Below are 27,015 nucleotides of genomic sequence, written 5' to 3'. Positions count from 1 at the left end.
AGCCACAACGGCTTTATGATTTTTTTCAGTATTTTGTACACATATAAGTCGCACTGGTAAATAAGTTGCTCCTGAGGCCCACGATAATTAATATGGAAAGAGTGAAAACAAAATAGCAGTATTAGACAGATCTTCTTTTAATAAAGTCATCCATATATTAATGATTGCGTACACCTTGTTCAACAAGAAACCAAATTTGTTGGCGAGGTCTTTTTTACTCTAAACCTTTTCTCTGCTTCGAAACCAAAGAATTCAATTGATAAACAGTCAACAGTCAAACTTTGTTAACTTTGTCTGGCATGGTAATACTTCAAATTATCTGGATATTTGAGTTTACATGCATACATACTGGTAAAAAATCATTTTGTTTGTTACCAACAAATTACATTGAATATGGTCATCAAAAGACACTGCTTCGTATTAACCAAGTTGAAATGTATAACCATGTACTGCATACGATTTAAGAAAATCTCCATACTGTATCGGAAATAGCATTAACAGGAATGATTTCAATAGCAGGATGGCCATGAAAGATCCACCTGGAGAACATTAGATTTAATGATTTTCTACAGAATGGCTACCTGGCTACCATAACTTTGTGAGCTTTACATCCACACAAATTTCTAGCCACATGCTAATATGTGATAAAGTAAACAAAACTTAAGTATTATCATCAGGGCATGACAACTACTGACAACTACTCACGACATATATGAGCCAACAGTCCCCTGGGGATGAGGACATGTACAGCTGACAGTCCCCTGGGGATGAGGACATGTACAGCTGACAGTCCCCTGGGGATGAGGACATGTACAGCTGACAGTCCCCTGGGGATGAGGACATGTACAGCTGACATTCCCTGGGGATGAGGACATGTACAGCTGACAGTCTCCTGGGGACGAGGACATGTACAGCTGACAGTCCCCTGGGGATGAGGACATGTACAGCTGACAGTCCCCTGGGGATGAGGACATGTACAGCTGACAGTCCCCTGGGGATGAGGACATGTACAGCCGACAGTCTCCTGGGGATGAGGACATGTACAGCTGACAGTCTCCTGGGGACGAGGACATGTACAGCCGACATTCCCCTGAGGATGAGGACATGTACAGCTGACAGTCCCCTGGGGATGAGGACATGTACAGCCGACAGTCCCCTTGGGGATGAGGACATGTACAGCCGACAGTCCCCTGGGGATGAGGACATGTACAGCCGACAGTCCCCTGGGGATGAGGACATGTACAGCCGACAGTCCCTTGGGGATGAGGACATGTACAGCTGACAGTCCCTGGATGAGGACATGACAGCCCTGGGATGAGGACATGTACAGCTGACAGCCCTGGGATGAGGACATGTAACATGAGGACATGTACAGCTGACAGTCCCCTGGGGATGAGGACATGTACAGCGACAGTCCTGGGATGAGATACACCACCTACGCCGCAGTCGGGATGAGGACATGTACAGCCCCTGGGGATGAGACATAAGCGACACCCCTGGGATGAGGACAGCTGACAGCTGACATGTCCTGAGGAATGTACAGCTGACAGTCTCCTGGGGACGAGGACATGTACAGCTGACAGTCCCCTGGGGACGAGGACATATACAGCTGACAGCCCCCTGGGGATGAGGACATGTACAGCCGACAGTCCCCTGGGGATGAGGACATGTACAGCTGACAGTCCCCTGGGGATGAGGACATGTACAGCTGACAGTCCCCTGGGGACAGTCCCCTGGGATGAGGACAGTACAGCTGACAGTCCCCTGGGGATGAGGACATGTACAGCTGACAGTCCCCTGGGGATGAGGACATGTACAGCTGACAGTCCCCTGGGGATGAGGACATGTACAGCTGACAGCCCCCTGGGGATGAGGACATGTACAGCTGACAGTCCCCTGGGATGAGGACATGTACAGCTGACAGTCCCTGAGGATGAGGACATGTACAGCTGACAGCCCCTGAGGATGAGGACATATACAGCTGACAGTCCCCTGAGGATGAGGACATGTACAGCTGACAGTCCCCTGAGGATGAGGACATGTACAGCTGACAGTCCCCTGGGGATGAGGACATGTACAGCTGACAGTCCCCTGGGGATGAGGACATGTACAGCTGACAGTCCCCTGGGGATGAGGACATGTACAGCGACAGTCCCCTGAGGATGAGGACATTACAGCTGACAGCCCCCTGGGGATGAGGACATGTACAGCTGACAGTCCCCTGAGGATGAGGACATATACAGCTGACAGCCCCCTGAGGATGAGGACATGTACAGCTGACAGTCCCCTGGGATGAGGACATATACAGCTGACAGTCCCCTGGGGATGAGGACATGTACAGCTGACAGTCCCCCTGGGGATGAGGACATGTACAGCTGACAGTCCCCTGGGGATGAGGACATGTACAGCCGACAGTCCCCTGGGGATGAGGACATGTACAGCTGACAGTCCCCTGGGGATGAGGACATGTACAGCTGACAGTCCCCTGGGGATGAGGACATGTACAGCTGACAGTCCCCTGGGGATGAGGACATGTACAGCTGACAGTCCCCTGGGGATGAGGACATGTACAGCTGACAGTCCCCTGGGGATGAGGACATGTACAGCTGACAGTCCCTGGGGATGAGGACATGTACAGCTGACAGCCCCCTGGGGATGAGGACATGTACAGCCGACAGTCCCCTGGGGATGAGGACATGTACAGCTGACAGTCCCCTGGGGATGAGGACATGTACAGCTGACAGCCCCCTGGGGATGAGGACATGTACAGCCGACAGTCCCCTGGGATGAGGACATGTACAGCTGACATCCCTGGGGATGAGGACATGTACAGCTGACAGTCCCCTGAGGATGAGGACATGTACAGCTGACAGTCCCCTGGGGATGAGGACATGTACAGCTGACAGTCCCCTGGGGATGAGGACATGTACAGCCGACAGTCCCCTGGGGATGAGGACATGTACAGCCGACAGTCCCCTGGGGACGAGGACATGTACAGCTGACAGTCCCCTGGGGACGAGGACATGTACAGCTGACAGTCCCCTGGGGACGAGGACATGTACAGCTGACAGTCCCCTGGGGATGAGGACATATATAGCTGTTATCTTCAAGTGTTTTTGTCAAATTTTTTGTCCAAAAAAAAATTTAAATAAAAGAGAAAAATTACATAAATGATTTGTGTTAAATGTAGTAAGAGATTGTAAACAATTAATTGCAGTGTTGCGTATTGTTTAAGCACCAGATAATTATCAATTTACACAACATTAAAAGGATGTGAAAACACACTTAATGATTTAATGTTTTAGTGTAAAACAGAGACCAGCTCTAGTGGTATAAAATTTACAGAATGCTTGATGTATTGGTAAAACAAGGTTTATTTTTTAAATTGAATTTTCAAATTTTAATTGACCCGAACACTATCAACAGTTGATCGGATTGATCAATGTCAGGTAAATGGTACTGGTAGAACAATGACTATAGGTCATCCTGACCCTTACAAATTTCATATTATCCACCATGAACACAATGAAGTCTTATGAAGATATTATACATGTAATGACAATATTGTGGTGATACCAGTATAGATCATGTTGTAAACTTTTCCGAAGCTTTTAATATTGTGTTTGTAAAGTTATTGCTTCTTTACAAATTATTTCAGATCTAAAAGTTTGAATACACATCATTCATAAAACTAAACGTTTATCTTAAACACCTAGTTCTGTGCGTCAGCAATATCTTTCATTCTAAGTCAATTTCTCCTTTCAGAATAGCATTCATTCACCATTTCTTAATCCTTTCATTCTGCAATACAAGATGCCCAGAGGGCCTGTATCGTTCACCTACTTAATTAAGTAAAATAAGACAATAATTTATATTTTATATTACAAACACTTACGTGGCTAAGAACCTGACACAACATCGTGTATTGCAATTGTTAATTCAATGAAACATAAGTTTTCTCATTCTAAAGAAAATTTAAAGCATATCGAGTTGATATACATATGACGCACATGATAACCGTTGGTATGGTTCAAAGAAGTTCAGCCAAATTAACTCTGCCCCTCTGACCCCTGAGGATCAACAAAACCAATTTTACAGTTTTTACAGCCGTGCTACCCCAACTGAGAAGGACGCGTGTATATAAACCCCTACCGCTCTACCGCTGACTTGTATCAATGTAATGAATGAGTGAAGCTATAGTTATTTATAGACTCGAGTACTGTCGCCAATCCACAGGTAAATCGAGGGCGCTCTGGCTACATTAGCTGTACCAAACACAATCGTAATTGTTACAAATACTGTAAAAACTTGTGTTACTTACACACCAGTGTACTTTGCACATGTGTTTTTTCTTAGGGCTGAACATGCTGAAACAAATCTACTATCAGTATATTTTGCGCATTCAAATTTTGGGGAAAACGATGTCCGGGGAACCACAAATTAAATGTTATAAAGGTGGTAATTTCATCGCAAAACATTCACAATAAATGCTTGACAACTTGCACAAACAAGTGTTGTATTTAGAAGAAATAACATAATATAATTGCACTGTGTTTGTTTTCTTTTATTGGCCACCGTAACTGAAACAGTGAAATATATCTTGCAGAACATGTCAAAAACACTGGCAGTCCGCCGTACTCCGTACACATGTCAATGTCTGGAGATATTACACATGAATAGTTATCAGAACTATTTGAAAATATTATAATCTAGTTACTTAAAATTGCCACAATAAGTTATAAGTGTGATTGAGATCATTAACAAACTTTAGAGAGCAATCAGATAGCAAATACGTTGGCTTGCAATATTGTGATATCACATTGTGATTAAACTCACTACCTGTACGGCACCAGATCCAAGCTGATGGCTAATTATATAACAGTACGGTTAAAAATGTCACTAACCTTGTAGCTTGTCAGTTTTGCTGTAATAATATTACAAACCACTTATTAAAAATCCTTAATATAGGACAGTTTAGGACTCGTCCTATAAATCCCACGTGTTTTGACTTTTTGCGCACGGCCTGCAGCCAGGACATGTTATGGCGGTTCCCTACGTAATGAGCATTGCTAGATCTATAAGGAGTTTCATATGCAATTTTACTAGAAATATGAAGATTTGTTAAAATATCTAAAATAAAGAAATACTAGTCAAGTGAATGTTGATGCAATTTGAAGAATATTTGGTTTGTTTTTAAGTAGATACAGACGCATTGTTGATGATATATAGATCAGTTAAGCTAACTAGCCATTTAGTTTCGTTAAGCTGGATGGGAGGCCCGAGCATAGCATATCCGGTACCAATTTACCTGTGGATTTGGCGACTCGAGTCTATAAATAACACGGCTACAGTACACTCATTCAATACATCGATACAAATCAGCGGTAGAGCAGTAGGGGTTTATATACATGCGTCGTTCTCAGTTGGGGTAGCATGGCTGTAATCCCTATAAGGATGCTACATGCAAAAAATTAGTGATATGAAATTTTCCGATGAGAAGTCGTCTAGAACAATATGACCTAAACAACCCCTTTTGCCCTGCCCTTTGCCATGAATTTCATATTTCATTTGCATTTTATTAACTTTCTTCATCAGTCAATGCAAGCAACAAAATTGACAATCAATCCTTAAATGAATTAAATGTAGTGAATTTTTGACAGACGGACGCCAGATTCCATGGTATGGCATATTTTTTCACTTCATTTTGTCTGTTGCTTCATAGCTTTTGGACAATCTATCACAAATCATTTTCCGTGACTCCATGCACAGCTAATTCCATTAGAACATTTTCCAGATAGTTCGGATCGGGATATCCATGTCCGGAATAGTTTGTTCCGAGTTCAGTTTTATGATGAATCTCATTCCATGTAACTGTATCACTTTCTCCTGTTGTGGTTGAAGTACCGATAGTGAACGTCAGTCTTCGCTTCCAGGCCACGATCAAGAGATTCAGTATCTGTCAAATACAATATCACCCAACATCTAAATTTCTTTTGCAAGTTTAGAGCTTAATGGACGAAAAATGAATTAATTTTAATATTTATAACATCACTTTAAATGTATAAATTTACTAGGGGGGGGGGGGGGATTTTTGCTAATTACCATAGATCTCTTAACCGTGAAAATTTCCCCTGTGGGTAATACTATGTACCTGGTACATGTACGAACTTTAATTGTAAAGATCTTAAAGTGTATCTATTGTGAAAATAACAACGTTTGCAAACTGTTTTACACATATGCAAAACGCGAAAAATAAACACTTTATCAAAGATATCCAGTATACAACTTGAAAACTAAATATTTATGTAATATTAAGGTTGCTGTTGTAGCATTAATCAATCAACTTTGTACTCAGTGTACCATATTTATTCGTTTTTGTTTTAGTCTGTAATCATTATTCATCCACATCAATAATGGCTATCTATTCTCACCTTGCGTCCCTTCTCATTGTCTGGCAGGAAACCAACTCTCGGAAACCCTCGAGTGGAGTAGCGTTTCCCAGGGTGGGGATTGTCTGGTCCCTGTACCCCGGGGGGTATATGGTAGAGGATGCGTATTGTGTTACAGTCTGTGTACCCAGGGAGGGACTGAGGGAGACGATGGAACTCCATCACACCACGCGGACAGTTCCCATGCTTCTCACCGTATATTGTCTTGCATGTTGGACACTGCACACAGCCATTCTGTTGAAATGTTTAACAAGGAATGAGTACAGAAATAGTGTGTATTAATGATATACTATCAACTGACATAGAAAAGTATTTTAACATCAATAAAAAGGAATTTATCTTCAATGTACCTGTTATAATATTCAGGAAGTCTCTTCAGATTATACCTATATGCCTTAATTACCGCCCAGGGCCCTTAAAAATTGTAACAAATGGGGTCACTGAATAATAAACTAAAATGTAAGTTGTGGACAAAAAAGGTCAGCCATATTAGAACTCTTTCTGTACTCATGATACATTAATCTGTTTACAGTAGATATGCCTATGCCTTTTAACCTTAGTGTCCAAGTTCATATAATATGGAATACAATGCTGATGTTAAAGGCAATACATGTTAAAAAGAAAATTGTTTTAAATCCATGGGATCGGGTGAGTTTATAACCATCTCAATTCCTTTTTTTCCACTCACAATACACTGTTGAATCCATAAATACTAGGAACATAGTGTGATACAGAATGACCTCCCTTACCTTGGCACCACTATTGTACGGTAGCGTTGATACAGAGTTACTTCCCTTTTACCTTGGCAAAACTCTCATACATAGCATTGATACAGAATTACTTCCCTTACCTTGGCACACCACTCTCATACAAAGCATTTGATACAGAGTTACATAGCTTACCTTGGCACCACTCTCGTACACTTTGCATTGATACAGAGTTACTTCCCTTACCTTGGCACCACTCTCATACAAAGCATTGATACAGAGTTACATAGCTTACCTTGACACCACTCTCGTACATAGCATTGATACAGAATTACTTCCCTTACCTTGGCAACCACTCTCTCATACAAAGCATTGATACAAAGTTACTTCCCTTACCTTGGCACCACTCTCGTACGTGCATTGATACAGAGTTACTTAGCTACTTTACCTTGACACTGCTGTCTCGTACATAGTGTTGATACAGAGTTACTTCCCTTACCTTGGCACCACTCTCGTACATTGCATTGATACAGAATTACTTCCCTTACCTTGGCACCACTCTCGTACGTGGCAATTGATACAGAGTTACTTATTCAGCTTACCTTGACACCACTCTCAGTACATAGTGTTGATACAGAGTTACTTTCCCTTACCTTGGCACCACTCTCGTAAATAGCGTTGATACAGAGTTACTTCCCTTACCTTGGCACCACTCTCGTACATAGCATTGATACAGAGTTACTTCCCTTACCTTGGCACCACTCTCGTACATAGCATTGATACAGAATTACTTCCCTTACCTTGGCACCACTCTCGTACATAGCATTGATACAGAGTTACTTCCCTTACCTTGGCACCACTCTCATACATAGCATTGATACAGAGTTATTTCCCTTACCTTGGCACCACTCTCGTACATAGCATTGATACAGAGTTACTTCCCTTACCTTGGGACACTCTCTTAAATAGTGTTGATACAGAATTACTTCCCTTACCTTGGCACCACTCTCATTACTTAGCATTGATACAGAGTTACTTAGCTTACCTTGACACCACTCTCGTACATAGTGTTGATACAGAATTACTTCCCTTACCTTGGCAACCACTCTCATACATAGCATTGATACAGAGTTACACTTAGCCTTACCTTGACACCATTCTCGTACATAGTGTTGATACAGAAGTTACTTCCCTTTACCTTGGCACCACTTCATACATAGCATTGATACAGAGTTACTTTCCTTACCTTGAACACCACTCTCGTACATAGTGTTGATACAGAAGTTACTTCCTTCTTACCCTTGGCACCATTCTCGCTACTTAGGTAGCAAACCAGAGAAGAACAGCCTTGGCCCGGTCTATATTTTTATTAAGTAGTGGGGAAGCCACTGTTTGATGAGCCATGCATAAAACAATTAAAAATCAACATATATTCTGAAATTGGTACATCCAATATGGAGGGTTTTATGATATAACAGTTCATTTTTTTCAAATTAAACATAACCAAATGGTTAGAGATTACAATTCTGGGCTCTCTCGGAAAGTGCGTTACTTGACCGGAAATTGTAGCTTTACTTGAGAAGGAAAATCCATGGCGCGGGTTTAGGCAAAAAATATTTGAAAATATCCACCTATTCGACCTATGAAATAAATTGGCTTATTTTGCCATTGTGATAGAAGTGCTCAATTTAAGAGTAGGTCTTAAGAAAAAAATTGAGTACACGATTTTACTGCAATTTTGGGCTAAAAATTGATATTATGCAATTACTTCCCTTATTCAGCCTTGGCTCCAAATTGTAATTGCAAAAGTTGTGCTCTCATTTAAATGACTATAGCTATTTCTAAGGCATTGATACACAAATCTAGAGTTGATGCAGAATTACTTCCCTTACTTTACCTTGCATACAGAGTTACTTCTCTTACCTTACGTACATAGCATTGATACAGAGTTACTTCCCTTACCTTGGCACCACTCTCGTACATAAGCATTGATCGATACAGAGTTACTTCCCTTACCTTGGCACCACTCTTCGTACATAGCATTGATACAGAGTTACTTCCCTTACCTTGGCACCACTCTCGTACATAGCATTGATACAGAATTACTTCCCTTACCTTGGCACCACTCTCGTACATAGCATTGATACAGAGTTACTTCCCTTACCTTGGCACCACTCTCGTACATAGCATTGATACAGAGTTACTTCCCTTACCTTGGCACCACTCTCATACATAGCATTGATACAGAGTTACTTCCCTTACCTTGGCACCACTCTCGTACATTAGCATTGATACAGAGTTACTTCCCTTACCTTGGCACCACTCTCGTACATAGCATTGATACAGAGTTACTTCCCTTACCTTGGCACCACTCTCGTACATAGCATTGATACAGAATTACTTCCCTTACCTTGGCACCACTCTCGTACATAGCATTGATACAGAATTACTTCCCTTACCTTGGCACCACTCTCGTACATAGCATTGATACAGAGTTACTTCCCTTACCTTGGCACCACTCTCCATAGCATTGATACAGAATTACTTCCCTTACCTTGGCACCACTCTCGTACATAGCATTGATACAGAATTACTTCCCTTACCTTGGCACCACTCTCGTACATAGCATTGATACAGAGTTACTTCCCTTACCTTGGCACCACTCTCGTACATAGCATTGATACAGAATTACTTCCCTTACCTTGGCACAACTCTCGTACATAGCGTTGATACAGAGTTACTTCCCTTACCTTGGCACCACTCTCATACATAGCATTGATACAGAGTTACTTCCCTTACCTTGGCACCACTCTCGTACATAGCTCGTTGATACAGAGTTACTTCCCTTACCTTGGCACACCACTCTCATACATAGCATTGATACAGAGTTACTTCCCTTACCTTGGCACCACTCTCGTTCAAAGGCATTGATACAGAGTTACTTCCCTTACCTTGGCACCACTCTCGTACATAGCATTGATACAGAGTTACTTCCCTTACCTTGGCACCACTCTCGTACATAGCATTGATACAGAGTTACTTCCCTTACCTTGGCACCACTCTCGTACATAGCATTGATACAGAGTTACTTCCCTTACCTTGGCACAACTCTCGTACATAGCATTGATACAGAGTTACTTCCCTTACCTTGGCACCACTCTCGTACATAGCATTGATACAGAATTACTTCCCTTACCTTGGCACCACTCTCATACATAGCATTGATACAGAGTTACTTCCCTTACCTTGGCACCACTCTCGTACATAGCATTGATACAGAATTACTTCCCTTACCTTGGCACCACTCTCGTACATAGCATTGATACAGAGTTATCTTCCCTTACCTTTGGCACCACTCTCGTACATAGTGCATTGATACAGAGTTACTTCCCTTACCTTGGCACCACTCTCGTACATTAGCATTGATACAGAATTACTTCCCTTACCTTGGCACCACTCTCGTACATAGCATTGATACAGAGTTACTTCCCTTACCTTGGCTACCACTCTCATACATAGCATTGATACAGAATTACTTCCCTTACCTTGGCACACACTCTCGTACATTAGCATTGATACAGAGTTACTTCCTTACCTTGACACCACTCTCGTACATAGCTGTTGATACAGAATTACTTCCCTTACCTTGGCACCACTCTCAGTACATAGCAGTTGTTTCAACAGTTTTCCTCCCCTTACTTTGGCAGCAATATCACGTAACATTTGCATTCGATAGAGTATTAAATTCCACTGACCTTGGCACATATCTCGTTACTTTAGGTTTGATAACAGAGTTATTAAGTGGGGACCTTTGCAATCAAAAATTAAATGCAGATTATATATGGTATAGCGAGGGTTTGACCATTTCAGGATATTTTCATTTTAAAAATGGGTTACAAATTTTATCCGGATATTTTCCGGAATACCTTGAAAAAAATGGCCATTCGGCTTTTAGGCAAAAATATAAAAAAATCCATATTCACCTATGAAATGTCAATTTTATTTTGCCATTTGATAGTGCACATTTACAGGTAGGTCTTAAGAAAAAAATTGAGTACATGTTCTTTTTTCAATCATTTATTATGCAATTTTTCAGGCATTTTTTTTTTGTTACCACTTCACAATGCATGTCATAAAAATTGATTGTAATTTCAAAAAAGTTGTTTTCAAAATGGCAGAAATGCTTATTCCCTAAAGGCCATGCGCTTGGATTTAGATCGACCTTGTTTTCTCTGCTACCATGTGATAGAGATAAATAGTTTCCATTTCAATTTCAGCACCATTCTCATACATAGCGTTGATACAGAGTTACTTCTTTGAGCACAACTTGCTAAAATGTTGGAAGTACATTAACTTGGCACTCACTAGTTTTCACATCACTAAAGATACAGATACCTTACCTTGGCACCACTCTCGTACATGTGCATTAGAATTTTTCCCTTACATTGGCACCACATGCAAGTTTCGCCAAAGCATTGATACAGAACCTACTTACTTACCTTACATTTCAAAATGTGTTTTCACCATTTCGGCTTGGCACCATCTCGTACAAAGCATTGATACAGAATTAACTTCCCTTACCTTGGCACCACTCTCATACCATTCAGGATCACTTCCCTTACTTTGGCACCATACATCAGCATAGTTTCAGATACCTTCCCTTACCTTAGAACTCGAACTTGCGTACAAGTTCAAAACAGATGTTTTTCAAGATGGCATGGCACCATCTTGTACATTTTCGATACAGATTACTTCCCTTACCTTCACCCTCTCGTACAAGCATTGAATTCTGATTTTACTCCCTTACACTTGGCACCATCTCTCGTACAAAGCATTTGATACAGAAAAGTTACTTCCCTTACATTGGCACCAACATTCAATTTCAAATCTCAATACAAAGGTACATGAAATTTACTTTGAGAACTTTCTTCACAAATTGTGTTTTCAAGAAAACGCTTGTGGCTTGGTATCTTGATTTACGGATTCGACCTTGGCTGCCAACATTTGATCAGAATTACTTCAGGATCATTTCATACAAGTTTCAGCCAAAAGTTACTTCGCACCGTACCTTGAGAAAAGTTTAAAATGTGTTTTTCAAGATGACAAGCATGATGATGCGGCCATCTTGGCACATTTCGGATTCGACCCGAAAAATTAAATTATGCTTCTTTGTTACCATGGCACCACTCAGGATCAATAGCATTGCAAGTTTACATTCCAAATACCCATTAACCCTCCTGTTCTTGAGAATAAGTTTAAAAAGTTTTTTCAAGATGGCACCTCATAGGGTGTGACAGCAAATCTTTGGATTTTTTTGACTTGGATCGACCCGAAAAATAACAACTACTTTGATACATAGTTACTTACACACACCATACAAGTGATTGATACATAGTTAATTTCCCTTACATTTCATAACTCGCATACATAGTAGATACAGAGTTACTTAGAGAACCTTGACACCACATCTCTCAGTTACTTCCCTTACCTTGGCACCACTCTCGTACATACAAAAGCATTGATACAGAGTTACTTCCCTTACCTTGGCACAACTCTCATAAATAGCGTTGATACAGAGTTATTTCCCTTACCTTGGCACCACTCTCGTATACATTGCATTGATACAAAGAATTACTTCCCTTACCTTGGCACCACTCTCATACATAACATTGATACAGAGTTACTTCCCTTACCTTGGCACCACTCTCGTACATAGCATTGATACAGAGTTACTTCCCTTACCTTGGCACCACTCTCGTACATAGCATTGATACAAAATTACTTCCCTTACCTTGGCACCACTCTCGTACATAGCATTGATACAGAGTTACTTCCCTTACTTTGGCACCACTCTCTTACATAGCATTGATACAGCGTTACTTCCCTTACCTTTGGCACCACTCTCGTACATAGCGTTGATACAGAGTTACTTCCCTTACCTTGGCACCACTCTCATACATAGCATTGATACAGAGTTACTTCCCTTACCTTGGCACCACTCGTTCATAGCATTGATACAGAGTTACTTCCCTTACCTTGGCACCACTCTCGTACATAGCGTTGATACAGAGTTTGTGAAACATATGAGAACATTTGCTGAGCTGGAACACAATGGTAGCTTCCTTCTGTCCTTCTCCATATCCAGAGGGTGCTGTCAGCTTATCACAGCAAATACAGCAATCCTAAAAACAATGGTAAAAATGTTGTTCTGTATATTTGTGCTCAATTTTCATACCCTGCAAACAATACATATTTCATTTTAAATATTTATTAAATATATGTTTTGGTTGTCTTAGTTATGAGCTTTACATTATTTCTAAATATGAAGTAATTAAAGTTCATTGTATAATTTATATATAAAAATATATCTAATATATAATTATTTTGAATGCATAATCAATATGAAATCATTACAGTAGTTAATAGTTGATAATTTATTATTAGAGAATTTGGGCTCTAATCACTCATTGAATTAAAGATGCTCCATTGCCGACAGAGCACAAATGATACCATTCATTTGAATAACAACTGTATATGTGTCTTATTAACACAAAAAATATATAAAATAATTCATTTTGCTTTTAGTGATTGTGCAATCAGTGCGTCATTCCATAAAGGCCATGGAATTTTTTCGGGGCGCAATTAATTATTTTTTTATATTTTTATCCTGAAGTAAGATAATTAAAGCTCACACTTACCGCATTAATGATGGTAATGGTGTAAAGTAAGAACTTTTGTAAATGAAGACAAATACTAATTCGTCTCCTTCCTTTTTTTGATAGAGATAAAATACCATTTGTCAGCGGTGGAGCATCTTTAAGTGTCTATAAGTGATATGTATATACATGTGTATTGTTGTAAATACTCTCACAACAAATACTCCACTAGTTTTTATTAGTTAGCGTACCTCTTCCTCTGGTGGTGTGCCTATTACTGTAGTATATTTCTCCAACACTTCCAATCCAGACTTGTCTGTAATACATCAAATCATTACATGTGTATGTACATGTATATCAATTTTAGATAATCATCAAGTAAATGCTAACAACCACAATAGATCAGATCCCATAAGTACTCTATCCCTAATCTTACGTCTATGATATTACTTTTTGCGCACGCGTGATGACTCTATGCTTCGTTTTCGTTTGTTTTTACAATCTACTTTTGTCGTTCTTTGAATTTAATTATCTGGGCCTCCTCTGTTCTATTATGAATAGGTTCATATATTTGGGTTTTTCTAGATCTATCAAAAAGTCCATTTGGGAACAATTGAAAACAGTTGGTATTTTATTTGTGATTTGCATGGACTTTTACACACTTGTATAATAATTTCGTAGTTTTTAAGACTGAATAGTAATAATGGTTGATCTAAAGGACAAATTTTATTCACGTTGATGAAAAGTGTTTTCTTCATTTACATTACTGTTCCTTTATCCGTTTTCCCTTATCCTCGATGTATCTTTTTATCTATAATGAGTAATTATAAAAGAGTCAACCCAACCCCCCACCCCCCACCCCATCCCCCCAACCTCATCTTTAAGCCTTTATTTCACTTACTTCAAATAAAATGCAGATTGAAAATGAGCAAAGTGTGTCAGGTTCTTTATTGATTTCTCTGACAAATTGATTTAATGTTTACTTTATGCAGTAATTTTATGAAACGCTAGTCCAAATTTGGTTTTAATAAGCGCCCCCTTATTTGTTTATGATTTTTAAGTGTCATGGGCGCTTATTGGGTCGAATAGGTATGTATATTTAGGATAAATTGATTACCTGGTAACCTCTCTGTTAAAAGACAGTATGTTTCAGTAAGTTAGCACTGTTTACTAGCCTAATCCAATGTGAAATCAAGACATGACATGACTAAATGGATGCTGTTTACTTATTAAATTTCGTAAATGTAAAATTTTGCGGTTTACTGTTTGGAGCTGATTCTCAGGGCTTTATTTGCAGCCTTCTCAAGTGTCATTGATACATTAGGCCATAACATGTAAAACCATGATTTTGATAAACAAGGTATTAAAATTTGGATGAATCCGTGAATTTAGTAAAACCCAAGCAAATATTAACACTTGTACACTCCTTTAATTTATAACACAATTATCATGCCCCATCCATTTTATGACAGGCCATGAAAACATGAGAAAAAATGTGAGCGCATATTGTTGCTACCTGTAGAGTTTTGTTTCTTGGAAGCCTTGGGGACATTATTAGGTATACGCCCTTCCGCCGGTGGATCTGATGATGTACCAGAAGTGGAGGAGAGCAGAAGTGGAACGGCTGGCGAGGCTAGTATACTGGTTGCACCTGTATTAGAAAATCACTACTTGTCAAAAAGTACCAAATAGATTTAAACCAAATGGGCCAGATATATCCTTTGGAGATTGAAAGGCACTTCCTTGGGGGAAGAAGAACTGGTTTGAAATGAAATGTAAGATCCCAGAAATAGGAGGGTCAGGCCCAATAGGTAAAATACAAAGAGGCAAGTGCTTTTAACAAACTTGTGTAAAAAGTATCTTTTTTCAAAAGCAATAGAAATTAAAGTGGTATTGTTTTCAATTTTATTAATAATAATTTGATAAAAGATCAACAACTTTGACACTTTAATACATGTACTTCAGAATTTTCTGTCCACTTACTCGACACCACAGGGCTGATACGGCTCCCACTCCGAGACTTGTTGAATAAGTTCCCCGGGATTGGCAATCTGTAAAACAAGAGGCCCATAGGGCTTGTATTCATCACCTGGTTTATGTAATAAATATGACAAGAGGGCTTATAACTCTTACCTGTTTTATTCAATAAGAATGACAAAAATTCCAATTACTATAAGCAGATGTATCAATACCTTGTTATACAGTCATTCATTTATATAAAAACTTCTTGATTAAAGGAATAGCACATGAAGTTTTTATACACATGAATAGGTCGATACAGTGTGACCCCTTTTGGTCCTGCCTCTTAAGCCCAAGTGGGGTCAGCCCAACTAATAGCACAATAGAGATGTTACCAGTCATACATATATTAAGATATTCTTTGCTTAGCCTCAGGGAATAAGTTGTTTATATGAAAATGTTCCTTTTAAACATTTGATACCCAAAATGAAACTACAAACATCATTACAAATAAAAAACATCTATTGTGAAAATCTAAAATGGACCCCTGAGAAATAGTCAGAACAATTCTAGCAAAATGGCCTTTTGCCAAAGAGGCCCATGGGCCTTAACAGTCACCTGTGTTCGGAAACAGAATGAAACAAAGACATATAATTATATCTAAACACTATATATTGGCACATCAGGCCCTTGAAGTCAGTCAATGATTTTATAAATTTGAATTTTTATTTATGAAAATCTATGAATTCAGAAGAAAGATTTTTTTAAATTTTAGCCATTTTGACCCTTTTTGGCCCCTCCCCTCTGGCCCCTTGGGGTCAGCCTGGACCAATATTGATAAGATGTTAAAATGCTATCTCAGATTAATAATTCTAATTTAGTTTGACTAATTTCCTATTAAAACTAAGCAAATAATGTTCATAAAGTGTTTTTTCAATATAAACTTTAGTAAACTTGACCCCCTCCCTAGGGAGAAACTAGAGGTCATCTAATTCAAAATTTGTAGAAGACCTTGAGACCTTTCTATCCATGAACAGTATTTGATTCTACCACATCTGTAAGTGGAGAAGATTTTTTAAAATTTAGTCAATTTTACCCCTTTTACCCCCCTGGGGAGTGGGGGTCACATAATTCACAATTTTGATTGGCATTATGCTTTAGAAGGTTTGTGCAAAATTTCAATGAAATCGCTTCAGTGGTTTTGGAGAAGAAGTCGAAAATGTAAATTGTTTAAAGTCGCATGACAGACGATGGAAGACGGACGACAATGGATAAAAGGCATTTAGCATAGGTGGCCATGAGGCTTCATCTTAGGTGACCTAATACCGGTAATAAAATTTTATCTGTAATTTTTTAGCTTCAACCAAATTTACATTTCAGATCTCTATACTAGTAGAAAACTAAGTTCAGATAAATGTAAACGTTCATGTAATACACTTACAGGCGTTTGTACTGTCGTGTAATGAAGTTCTGCATTGGTGTTTTTAATCCAAACAGAATTCACAACAGAATTACAGAATACATATTCCACCACACGGCTGTATCCTCACAGATTTCTCAAATGTCATGGTTACATGATTTTTGTTGAATATCATAGATAAAATTACAATCACTTTTATCATCCCATAGTTAGTATATCCACAGGGTTTACGATAAGTCAAAATATCTCAGGGTTTTTTCCCCCCAATAAGACATTACAAAATGTACAACATTTCTCTAAACTGCTATCAAATTTTTACATGAATACTAAAAACATCCAGCAAGGTACAAGGTCTACCAATACTGAGATACTTTAACTACAATATCCACAGTTGATCATAAGCAGAATCCCTCTCACAGAAGAGAAGTATCACGTTTAAAACCACGATCAGTAATTCTGAGGTGTGTGTCAATCTCTAGAATATTAAAGTGACCATCCATTGTACAGCAAGAATCATTGTTACTCCGCCATTGGAATATGAAGCCACTACATTATGTAAAGCGCCATGTTATATTTTACCAGTGTCAGTGTTTGGGTCGGAGATATTGATTGTTTTTCTGAGTCAGACCACATCACTAAACAGTTTGGCAGGCATAGCTAGGCTGTATTCTCCTGGCACAAGCTTCTATCACATTAGCAACATTACAATTGTAGAATTCCGAACAGTACATTGATGTGACGATGAATATGTTCTCCATCAATTTGTCTGTCCTCTGTCACAATGTTGATATGTCCTCTGTCACAATGTTGATATGTCCTCTGTCACAATGTTGATATGTCCTCTGTCACAATGTTGATATGTCCTCTGTCACAATGTTGATATGTCTTCTGTCACAATGTTGATATGTCTTCTGTCACAATGTTGATATGTCCTCTGTCACAATGTTGATATGTCTTCTGTCACAATGTTGATATGTCCTCTGTCACAATGTTGATATGTCCTCTGTCACAATGTTGATATGTCCTCTGTCACAATGTTGATATGTCCTCTGTCACAATGTTGATATGTCCTCTGTCACAATGTTGATATGTCCTCTGTCTTCTGTCACAATGTTGATATGTCCTCTGTCACAATGTTGATATGTCCTCTGTCACAATGTTGATATGTCCTCTGTCACAATGTTGATATGTCCTCTGTCACAATGTTGATATGTCCTCTGTCACAATGTTGATATGTCCTCTGTCACAATGTTGATATGTCTTCTGTCACAATGTTGATATGTCCTCTGTCACAATGTTGATATGTCCTCTGTCACAATGTTGATATGTCCTCTGTCACAATGTTGATATGTCCTCTGTCACAATGTTGATATGTCCTGTGTCCAATCTGTCACAATGTTGATATGTCCTATGTCACAATGTTGATATGTCCTCTGTCACAATGTTGATATGTCCTCTGTCACAATGTTGATATGTCCTCTGTCACAATGTTGATATGTCCTCTGTCACAATGTTGATATGTCCTGTCACAATGTTGATATGTCCTCTGTCACAATGTTGATATGTCCTCTGTCACAATGTTGATATGTCCTCTGTCACAATGTTGATATGTCCTCTGTCACAATGTTGATATGTCCTCTGTCACAATGTTGATATGTCCTCTGTCACAATGTTGATATGTCCTCTGTCACAATGTTGATATGTCCTTCATGTATCTTGTCACAATGTTGATATGTCCTCTGTCACAATGTTGATATGTCCTCTGTCACAATGTTGATATGTCCTCTGTCACAATGTTGATATGTCCTCTGTCACAATGTTGAATGTCCTCTGTCACAATGTTGTATATGTCCTCTGTCACAATGTTGATATGTCCTCTGTCACACAATGTCTTGATATGTCCTCTGTCACAATGTTGATATGTCCTCTGTCACAATGTTGATATGTCCTCTGTCACAATGTTGATATGTCCTCTGTCACAATGTTGATATGTCCTCTGTCACAATGTTGATATGTCCTCTGTCACAATGTTGATATGTCCTCTCTGTCACAATGTTGATATGTCCTCTGTCACAATGTTGATATGTCCTCTGTCACAATGTTGATATGTCCTCTGTCACAATGTTGATATGTCCTCTGTCACAATGTTGATATGTCCTCTGTCACAATGTTGATATGTCCTCTGTCACAATGTTGATATGTCCTCTGTCACAATGTTGATATGTCCTCTGTCACAATGTTGATATGTCCTCTGTCACAATGTTGATATGTCCTCTGTCACAATGTTGATATGTCCTCTGTCACAATGTTGATATGTCCTCTGTCACAATGTTGATATGTCCTCTGTCACAATGTTGATATGTCCTCTGTCACAATGTTGATATGTCCTCTGTCACAATGTTGATATGTCCTCTGTCACAATGTTGATATGTCCTCTGTCACAATGTTGATATGTCCTCTGTAAATGTCACAATGTTGATATGTCCTCTGTCACAATGTTGATATGTCCTCTGTCACAATGTTGGTATGTCTTCTGTCACAATGTTGATATGTCTTCTGTCACAATGTTGATATGTCCTCTGTCACAATGTTGATATGTCCTCTGTCACAATGTTGATATGTCTTCTGTCACAATGTTGATATGTCCTCTGTCACAATGTTGATATGTCCTCTGTCACAAATGTTGATATGTCCTCTGTCACAATGTTGATATGTCCTCTGTCACAATGTTGATATGTCCTCTGTCACAATGTTGATATGTCCTCTGTCACAATGTTGATATGTCCTCTGTCACAATGTTGATATGTCCTTTGTCACAATGTTGATATGTCCTCTGTCACAATGTTGATATGTCCTCTGTCACAATGTTGATATGTCCTTGTCACAATGTTGATATGTCCTCTGTCACAATGTTGATATGTCCTCTGTCACAATGTTGATATGTCCTCTGTCACAATGTTGATATGTCCTCTGTCACAATGTTGATATGTCCTCTGTCACAATGTTGATATGTCCTCTGTCACAATGTTGATATGTCCTCTGTCACAATGTTGATATGTCCTCTGTCACAATGTTGATATGTCCTCTGTCACAATGTTGATATGTCCTCTGTCACAATGTTGATATGTCCTCTGTCACAATGTTGATATGTCCTCTGTCACAATGTTGATATGTCCTCTGTCACAATGTTGATATGTCCTCTGTCACAATGTTGATATGTCCTGTTGTCACAATGTTGATATGTCCTCTGTCACAATGTTGATATGTCCTCTGTCACAATGTTGATATGTCCTCTGTCACAATGTTGATATGTCCTCTGTCACAATGTTGATATGTCCTCTGTCACAATGTTGATTGTCACAATGTTGATATGTCCTCTGTCACAATGTTGATATGTCCTGTTGTCACAAATGTTGATATGTCCTCTGTCACAATGTTGATATGTCCTGTTGTCACAATGTTGATATGTCCTCTGTCACAATGTTGATATGTCCTCTGTGTCACAATGTCCTCTGTCACAATGTTGATATGTCCCTGTTGTCCAATGTTGATATGTCCTGTGACAATGTTGATATGTCACAATGTTGATATGTCCTGTTGTCACAATGTTGATATGTCCTCTGTCACAATGTTGATATGTCCTGTTGTCACAATGTTGATATGTCCTGTTGTCACAATGTTGATATGTCCTCTGTCACAATGTTGATATGTCCTGTTGTCACAATGTTTGATATGTCCTCTGTCACAATGTTGATATGTCCTGTTGTCACAATGTTGATATGTCCTCTGTCACAATGTTGATATGTCCTGTTGTCACAATGTTGATATGTCCTGTTGTCACAATGTTGATATGTCCTCTGTCACAATGTTGGTTGATATGTCCTCTGTGACAATGTTGATATGTCCTCTGTCACAATGTTGATATGTCCTCTGTCACAATGTTGATATGTCTTCTGTCACAATGTTGATATGTCTTCTGTCACAATGTTGATATGTCTTCTGTCACAATGTTGATATGTCCTCTGTCACAATTTTGATATGTCCTCTGTCACAATGTTGATATGTCACTCTGTACGATGTTGATATGTCCTCTGTCACAATGTTGATATGTCCTCTGTCCACAATGTTGATAATGTCTATGTGACAAATGTATGTCACAATGTTTGATATGTCCTCCTGTGACAATGTTGATATGTCCTCTGTCAACCAATGTTGATATGTCGCCTCTGTCACAATGTTGATATTGTCCTCTGTCACAATGTTGGATGTGTCTCTGGTCACAATGTTGATATGTCCTCTGTCCACAATGTTGATATGTCCTCCTGTCCACAATGTTGATATGTCTTACTGTCACAATGTTGATTATGTCCTCTGTCACAATGTTGATAAATGTCCTCGCTGTCTCAATTGTCTATCCTCTGTCACAATGTTGATATGTCCTCTGTCACAATGTTGATAATGTCCATCTGTGACAATGTTGATATGTCCTCTGTAACATTGGTTGATATGTCCTCTGTCACAATGTTGACATGTATTCTGTGATCAATGTCACAATGTTGATATGTCCTATGTCCAATGTGAACATGTCCTTGTCACATGTTGATATGTCCTATGGTCACTGTTGTACAATGTCCTCAATGGTGGTGTTTTGAGATGTCATAATGGTTCATGTTCCTCTTGAGTATTTGCAATATTGTTCCTATACAACTTGAAGAAGTACTATAGAAAACTAGCTGCCTTTGTGATAGAAATTCTCTGACATCTCCTATTTGTTTGATAATTAATGAAAAAGCTTGTATTTATTAGTATCATTGTTATCTCACAGAAGACTTTATATATAGTATACCCCAAAATCTTACCTGTACATCCTCAGACATTAAGATTCAATATTCAGAGGAAATCATACAATTTTCATTGTAACAAAAGAGCTCATCACGGAATACACAGCATCTCATCTCATCTTCCCATCAATCTATACCAGAATGGTAGAATAAATAGTTGCAGCAGTGTATTTATTACTACAGGCATGTCAACCAGCCACTTCTGCTGTCACATAGTTATAATAATATCCAGGAGTCCACCCCATTGGGCCTCTGATATCAACTGGAGTAGGACAAGTGAAAGGAAAAACATCTTCCTGTGTCCCCCTGATATGGACCCAATGAAGATATAATACAAAACTCTGTTCGCCCTGGCTTTCCCTAGAAGATTGTTCTTCGACCAGAATTGGTTCTTTAAAATTCTGCAGAAACTCCATGACCAGAAATTCTTATCAATTATATATTCAATATCCCCTATACTGTTGGACAAGCCCTTCTGCTGTCTCTGTCACTAGTTATCTTAATATCCTACCTTGCTGTTAGGACAAAGGTCCTTCTGGTGTTATAGTTTATGCTAATATCCCTTACTGTAGGACAAGTCCTTCTGGTGTCATAGTTATCTAATATCCTACCTTACTGTAGGACAGGTCCTTCTGGTGTCATAGTTATCTAATATCTACCTTACTGTAGGACAAGTCCTTCTGGTGCCATAGTTATCTAATATCTACCTTACTGTAGGACACAAGTCCTTCTGGTGTCAATTAGTTATCTAATATCTACCTTACTGTAGGACAAGTCCTTCTGATGTCATAGTTATCTAATATCTACCTTACTGTAGGACAAGTCCTTCTGATGTCATAGTTATCTAATATCTACCTTACTGTAGGACAAGTCCTTCTGGTGTCATAGTTATCTAATATATCTCATACCTTACTGTAGGACAAGTCCTTCTGGTGTCATAGTTATCTAATATCTACCTTACTGTAGGACAAGTTATCCTATCTCTGTAGGACAAGTCCTTCTGGTGCCATAGTTATCTAATATCTACCTTACTGTAGGACAAGTCCTTCTGGTGTCATAGTTATATCTAATATCTACCTTACTGTAGGGACAAGTCCTTCTGGTGTCATAGTTATCTAATATCTACCTTACTGTAGGACAAGTCCTTCTGGTGTCATAGTTATCTAATATCTACCTTACTGTAGGACAAGTCCTTCTGGTGTCATAGTTATCTAATATCCCTTACTGTAGGACAAGTCCTTCTGATATAGTTATCTAATATCTACCTTACTGTAGGACAAGTCCTTCTGGTGTCATAGTTATCTAATATCTACCTTACTGTAGGACAAGTCCTTCTGATGTCATAGTTATCTAATATCTACCTTACTGTAGGACAAGTCCTTCTGATGTCATAGTTATCTAATATCTACCTTACTGTAGGACAAGTCCTTCTGGTGTCATAGTTATCTAATATCTACCTTACTGTAGGACAAGTCCTTCTGGTGTCATAGTTATCTAATATCTACCTTACTGTAGGACAAGTCCTTCTGATGTCATAGTTATCTAATATCTACCTTACTGTAGGACAAGTCCTTCTGGTGTCATAGTTATCTAATATCTACCTTACTGTAGGACAAGTCCTTCTGGTGTCATAGTTATCTAAATATCTACCTTACTGTAGGACAAGTCCTTCTGGTGTCATAGTTATCTAATATCTACCTTACTGTAGGACAAGTCCTTCTGGTGTCATAGTTATCTAATATCTACCTTACTGTAGGACAAGTCCTTCTGGTGTCATAGTTATCTAATATCTACCTTACTGTAGGACAAGTCCTTCTGGTGTCATTAGTTATCCTAATATCTACCTTACTGTAGGACAAGTCCTTACCTGGTGTCATAGTTTTATCTAATATCTACCTTACTGTAGGACAATAGTTATCTAATATCCTTCTGGTAGTCATAGTTATCCTAATATATCTACCTTACTGTAGGACAAGTCCTTCTGGTGTGTCATAGTTATCTAATATCTACTACCTTACTGTAGGACAAGTCCTTCTGGAGTCAATAGTTATCTAATATCTACCTTACTGTAGGACAAGTCCTTCTGGTGTCATAGTTATCTAATATCTACCTTACTGTAGGACAAGTCCTTCTGGTGTCCATAGTTTATCTATTATATCAATACCTTACTGTAGGACAAGTCCTTCTGGTGTCATAGTTTATCTAATATCTACCTTACTGTAGGACAAGTCCTTCTGGTGTCATAGTTATCTAATATCTACCTTACTGTAGGACAAGTCCTTCTGATGTCATAGTTATCTAATATCTACCTTACTGTAGGACAAGTCCTTCTGGTGTCATAGTTATCTAATATCTACCTTACTGTAGGACAAGTCCTTCTGGTGTCATAGTTATCTAATATCTACCTTACTGTAGGACAAGTCCTTCTGGTGTCATAGTTATCTAATATCTACCTTACTGTAGGACAAGTCCTTCTGGTGTCATAGTTATCCTAATATCTACCTTACTGTAGGACAAGTCCTTCTGGTGTCATAGTTATCTAATATCTACCTTACTGTAGGACAAGTCCTTCTGGTGTCATAGTTATCTAATATCTACCTTACTGTAGGACAAGTCCTTCTGGTGTCATAGTTATCTAATATCTACCTTACTGTAGGACAAGTCCTTCTGGTGTCATAGTTATCTAATATCTACCTTACTGTAGGACAAGTCCTTCTGGTGTCATAGTTATCTAATATCTACCTTACTGTAGGACAAGTCCTTCTGGTGTCATAGTTATCTAATATCTACCTTACTGTAGGACAAGTCCTTCTGGTGTCATAGTTATCTAATATCTACCTTACTGTAGGACAAGTCCTTCTGGTGTCATAGTTATCTAATATCTACCTTACTGTAGGACAAGTCCTTCTGGTGTTTGTAATTTTTAATATCTATTATCTACCTTACTGTAGGACAAGTCCTTCTGGTGTCATAGTTATCTAATATCTACCTTACTGTAGGACAAGTCCTTCTGGTGTCATAGTTATCATAATATCTACCTTACTGTAGGACAAGTCCTTCTGGTGTCATAGTTATCTAATATCTACCTTACTGTAGGACAAGTCCTTCTGGTGTCATAGTTATCTAATATCTACCTTACTGTAGGACAAGTCCTTCTGGTGTCATAGTTATCCTAATATCTACCTTACTGTAGGACAAGTCCTTCTGGTGTCATAGTTATCTAATATCTACCTTACTGTAGGACAAGTCCTTCTGGTGTCATAGTTATCTAATATCTACCTTACTGTAGGACAAGTCCTTCTGATGTCATAGTTATCTAATATCTACCTTACTGTAGGACAAGTCCTTCTGATGTCATAGTTATCTAATATCTACCTTACTGTAGGACAAGTCCTTCTGTTGTCATAGTTATCTAATATCTACCTTACTGTAGGACAAGTCCTTCTGGTGTCATAGTTATCTAATATCCACCTTACTGTAGGACAAGTCCTTCTGGTGTCATAGTTATCTAATATCTACCTTACTGTAGGACAAGTCCTTCTGGTGTCATAGTTATCTGTATATCTACCTTACTGTAGGACAAGTCCTTCTGGTGTCATAGTTATCTAATATCTACCTTACTGTAGGACAAGTCCTTCTGGTGTCATAGTTATCTAATATCTACCTTACTGTAGGACAAGTCCTTCTGGTGTCATAGTTATCTAATATCTACCTTACTGTAGGACAAGTCCTTCTGGTGTCATAGTTATCTAATATCTACCTTACTGTAGGACAAGTCCTTCTGGTGTCATAGTTATCTAATATCTACCTTACTGTAGGACAAGTCCTTCTGGTGTCATAGTTATCTGTATATCTACCTTACTGTAGGACAAGTCCTTCTGGTGTCATAGTTATCTAATATCTACCTTACTGTAGGACAAGTCCTTCTGGTGTCATAGTTATCTAATATCTACCTTACTGTAGGACAAGTCCTTCTGGTGTCATAGTTATCTAATATCTACCTTACTGTAGGACAAGTCCTTCTGGTGTCATAGTTATCTAATATCTACCTTACTGTAGGACAAGTCCTTCTGGTGTCATAGTTATCTAATATCTACCTTACTGTAGGACAAGTCCTTCTGGTGTCATAGTTATCTAATATCTACCTTACTGTAGGACAAGTCCTTCTGGTGTCATAGTTATCTAATATCTACCTTACTGTAGGACAAGTCCTTCTGGTGTCATAGTTATCTAATATCTACCTTACTGTAGGACAAGTCCTTCTGGTGTCATAGTTATCTAATATCTACCTCTACTGTAGGACAAGTCCTTCTGGTGTCATAGTTATCTAATATCTACCTTACTGTAGGACAAGTCCTTCTGGTGTCCATAGTTATCTAATATCTACCTTACTGTAGGACAAGTCCTTCTGGTGTCATAGTTATCTAATATCTACCTTACTGTAGGACAAGTCCTTCTGGTGTCATAGTTATCTAATATCTACCTTACTGTAGGACAAGTCCTTCTGGTGTCATAGTTATCTAATATCTACCTTACTGTAGGACAAGTCCTTCTGGTGTCATAGTTATCTAATATCTACCTTACTGTAGGACAAGTCCTTCTGGTGTCATAGTTATCTAATATCTACCTTACTGTAGGACAAAGTCCTTCTGGTGTCATAGTTATCTAATATCTACCTTACTGTAGGACAAGTCCTTCTGGTGTCATAGTTATCTAATATCTACCTTACTGTAGGACAAGTCCTTCTGGTGTCATAGTTATCTAATATCTACCTTACTGTAGGACAAGTCCTTCTGGTGTCATAGTTATCCTAATATCTACCTTACTGTAGGACAAGTCCTTCTGGTGTCATAGTTATCTAATATCTACCTTACTGTAGGACAAGTCCCTTCTGGTGTTATAGTTTATCTAATATCTACCTTACTGTAGGACAAGTCCTTCTGGTGCCATAGTTATCTAATATCACTACCTTACTGTAGGACA

The 27,015-nt window shown here is 38.8% G+C and overlaps 1 protein-coding gene across 1 annotated transcript in view; it reads right to left on the bottom strand.

Moving 5' to 3' along the window:
• Window positions 1–2,886: 2,886 nt before the first annotated feature.
• The window catches only part of LOC138331338 (E3 ubiquitin-protein ligase DTX4-like), a 29,685-nt gene continuing 5,556 nt past the window's right edge, over window positions 2,887–27,015 (bottom strand). Inside the window, 6 exon segments of the mRNA XM_069278881.1 lie at window positions 2,887–5,956; window positions 6,432–6,683; window positions 13,192–13,338; window positions 14,064–14,128; window positions 15,329–15,463; window positions 15,796–15,863. Coding sequence (XP_069134982.1) covers window positions 5,738–5,956; window positions 6,432–6,683; window positions 13,192–13,338; window positions 14,064–14,128; window positions 15,329–15,463; window positions 15,796–15,863 — 886 coding nt within the window. The 3' untranslated portion in view covers window positions 2,887–5,737.

Source organism: Argopecten irradians, chromosome 9 (genome assembly GCF_041381155.1).
Source record: "Argopecten irradians isolate NY chromosome 9, Ai_NY, whole genome shotgun sequence".
Classification (NCBI taxonomy): Eukaryota; Metazoa; Mollusca; class Bivalvia; order Pectinida; family Pectinidae; genus Argopecten; species Argopecten irradians.
Note: the sequence above shows the minus strand (reverse complement) of the source record. Positions and strands in the feature narration are given on the sequence as shown.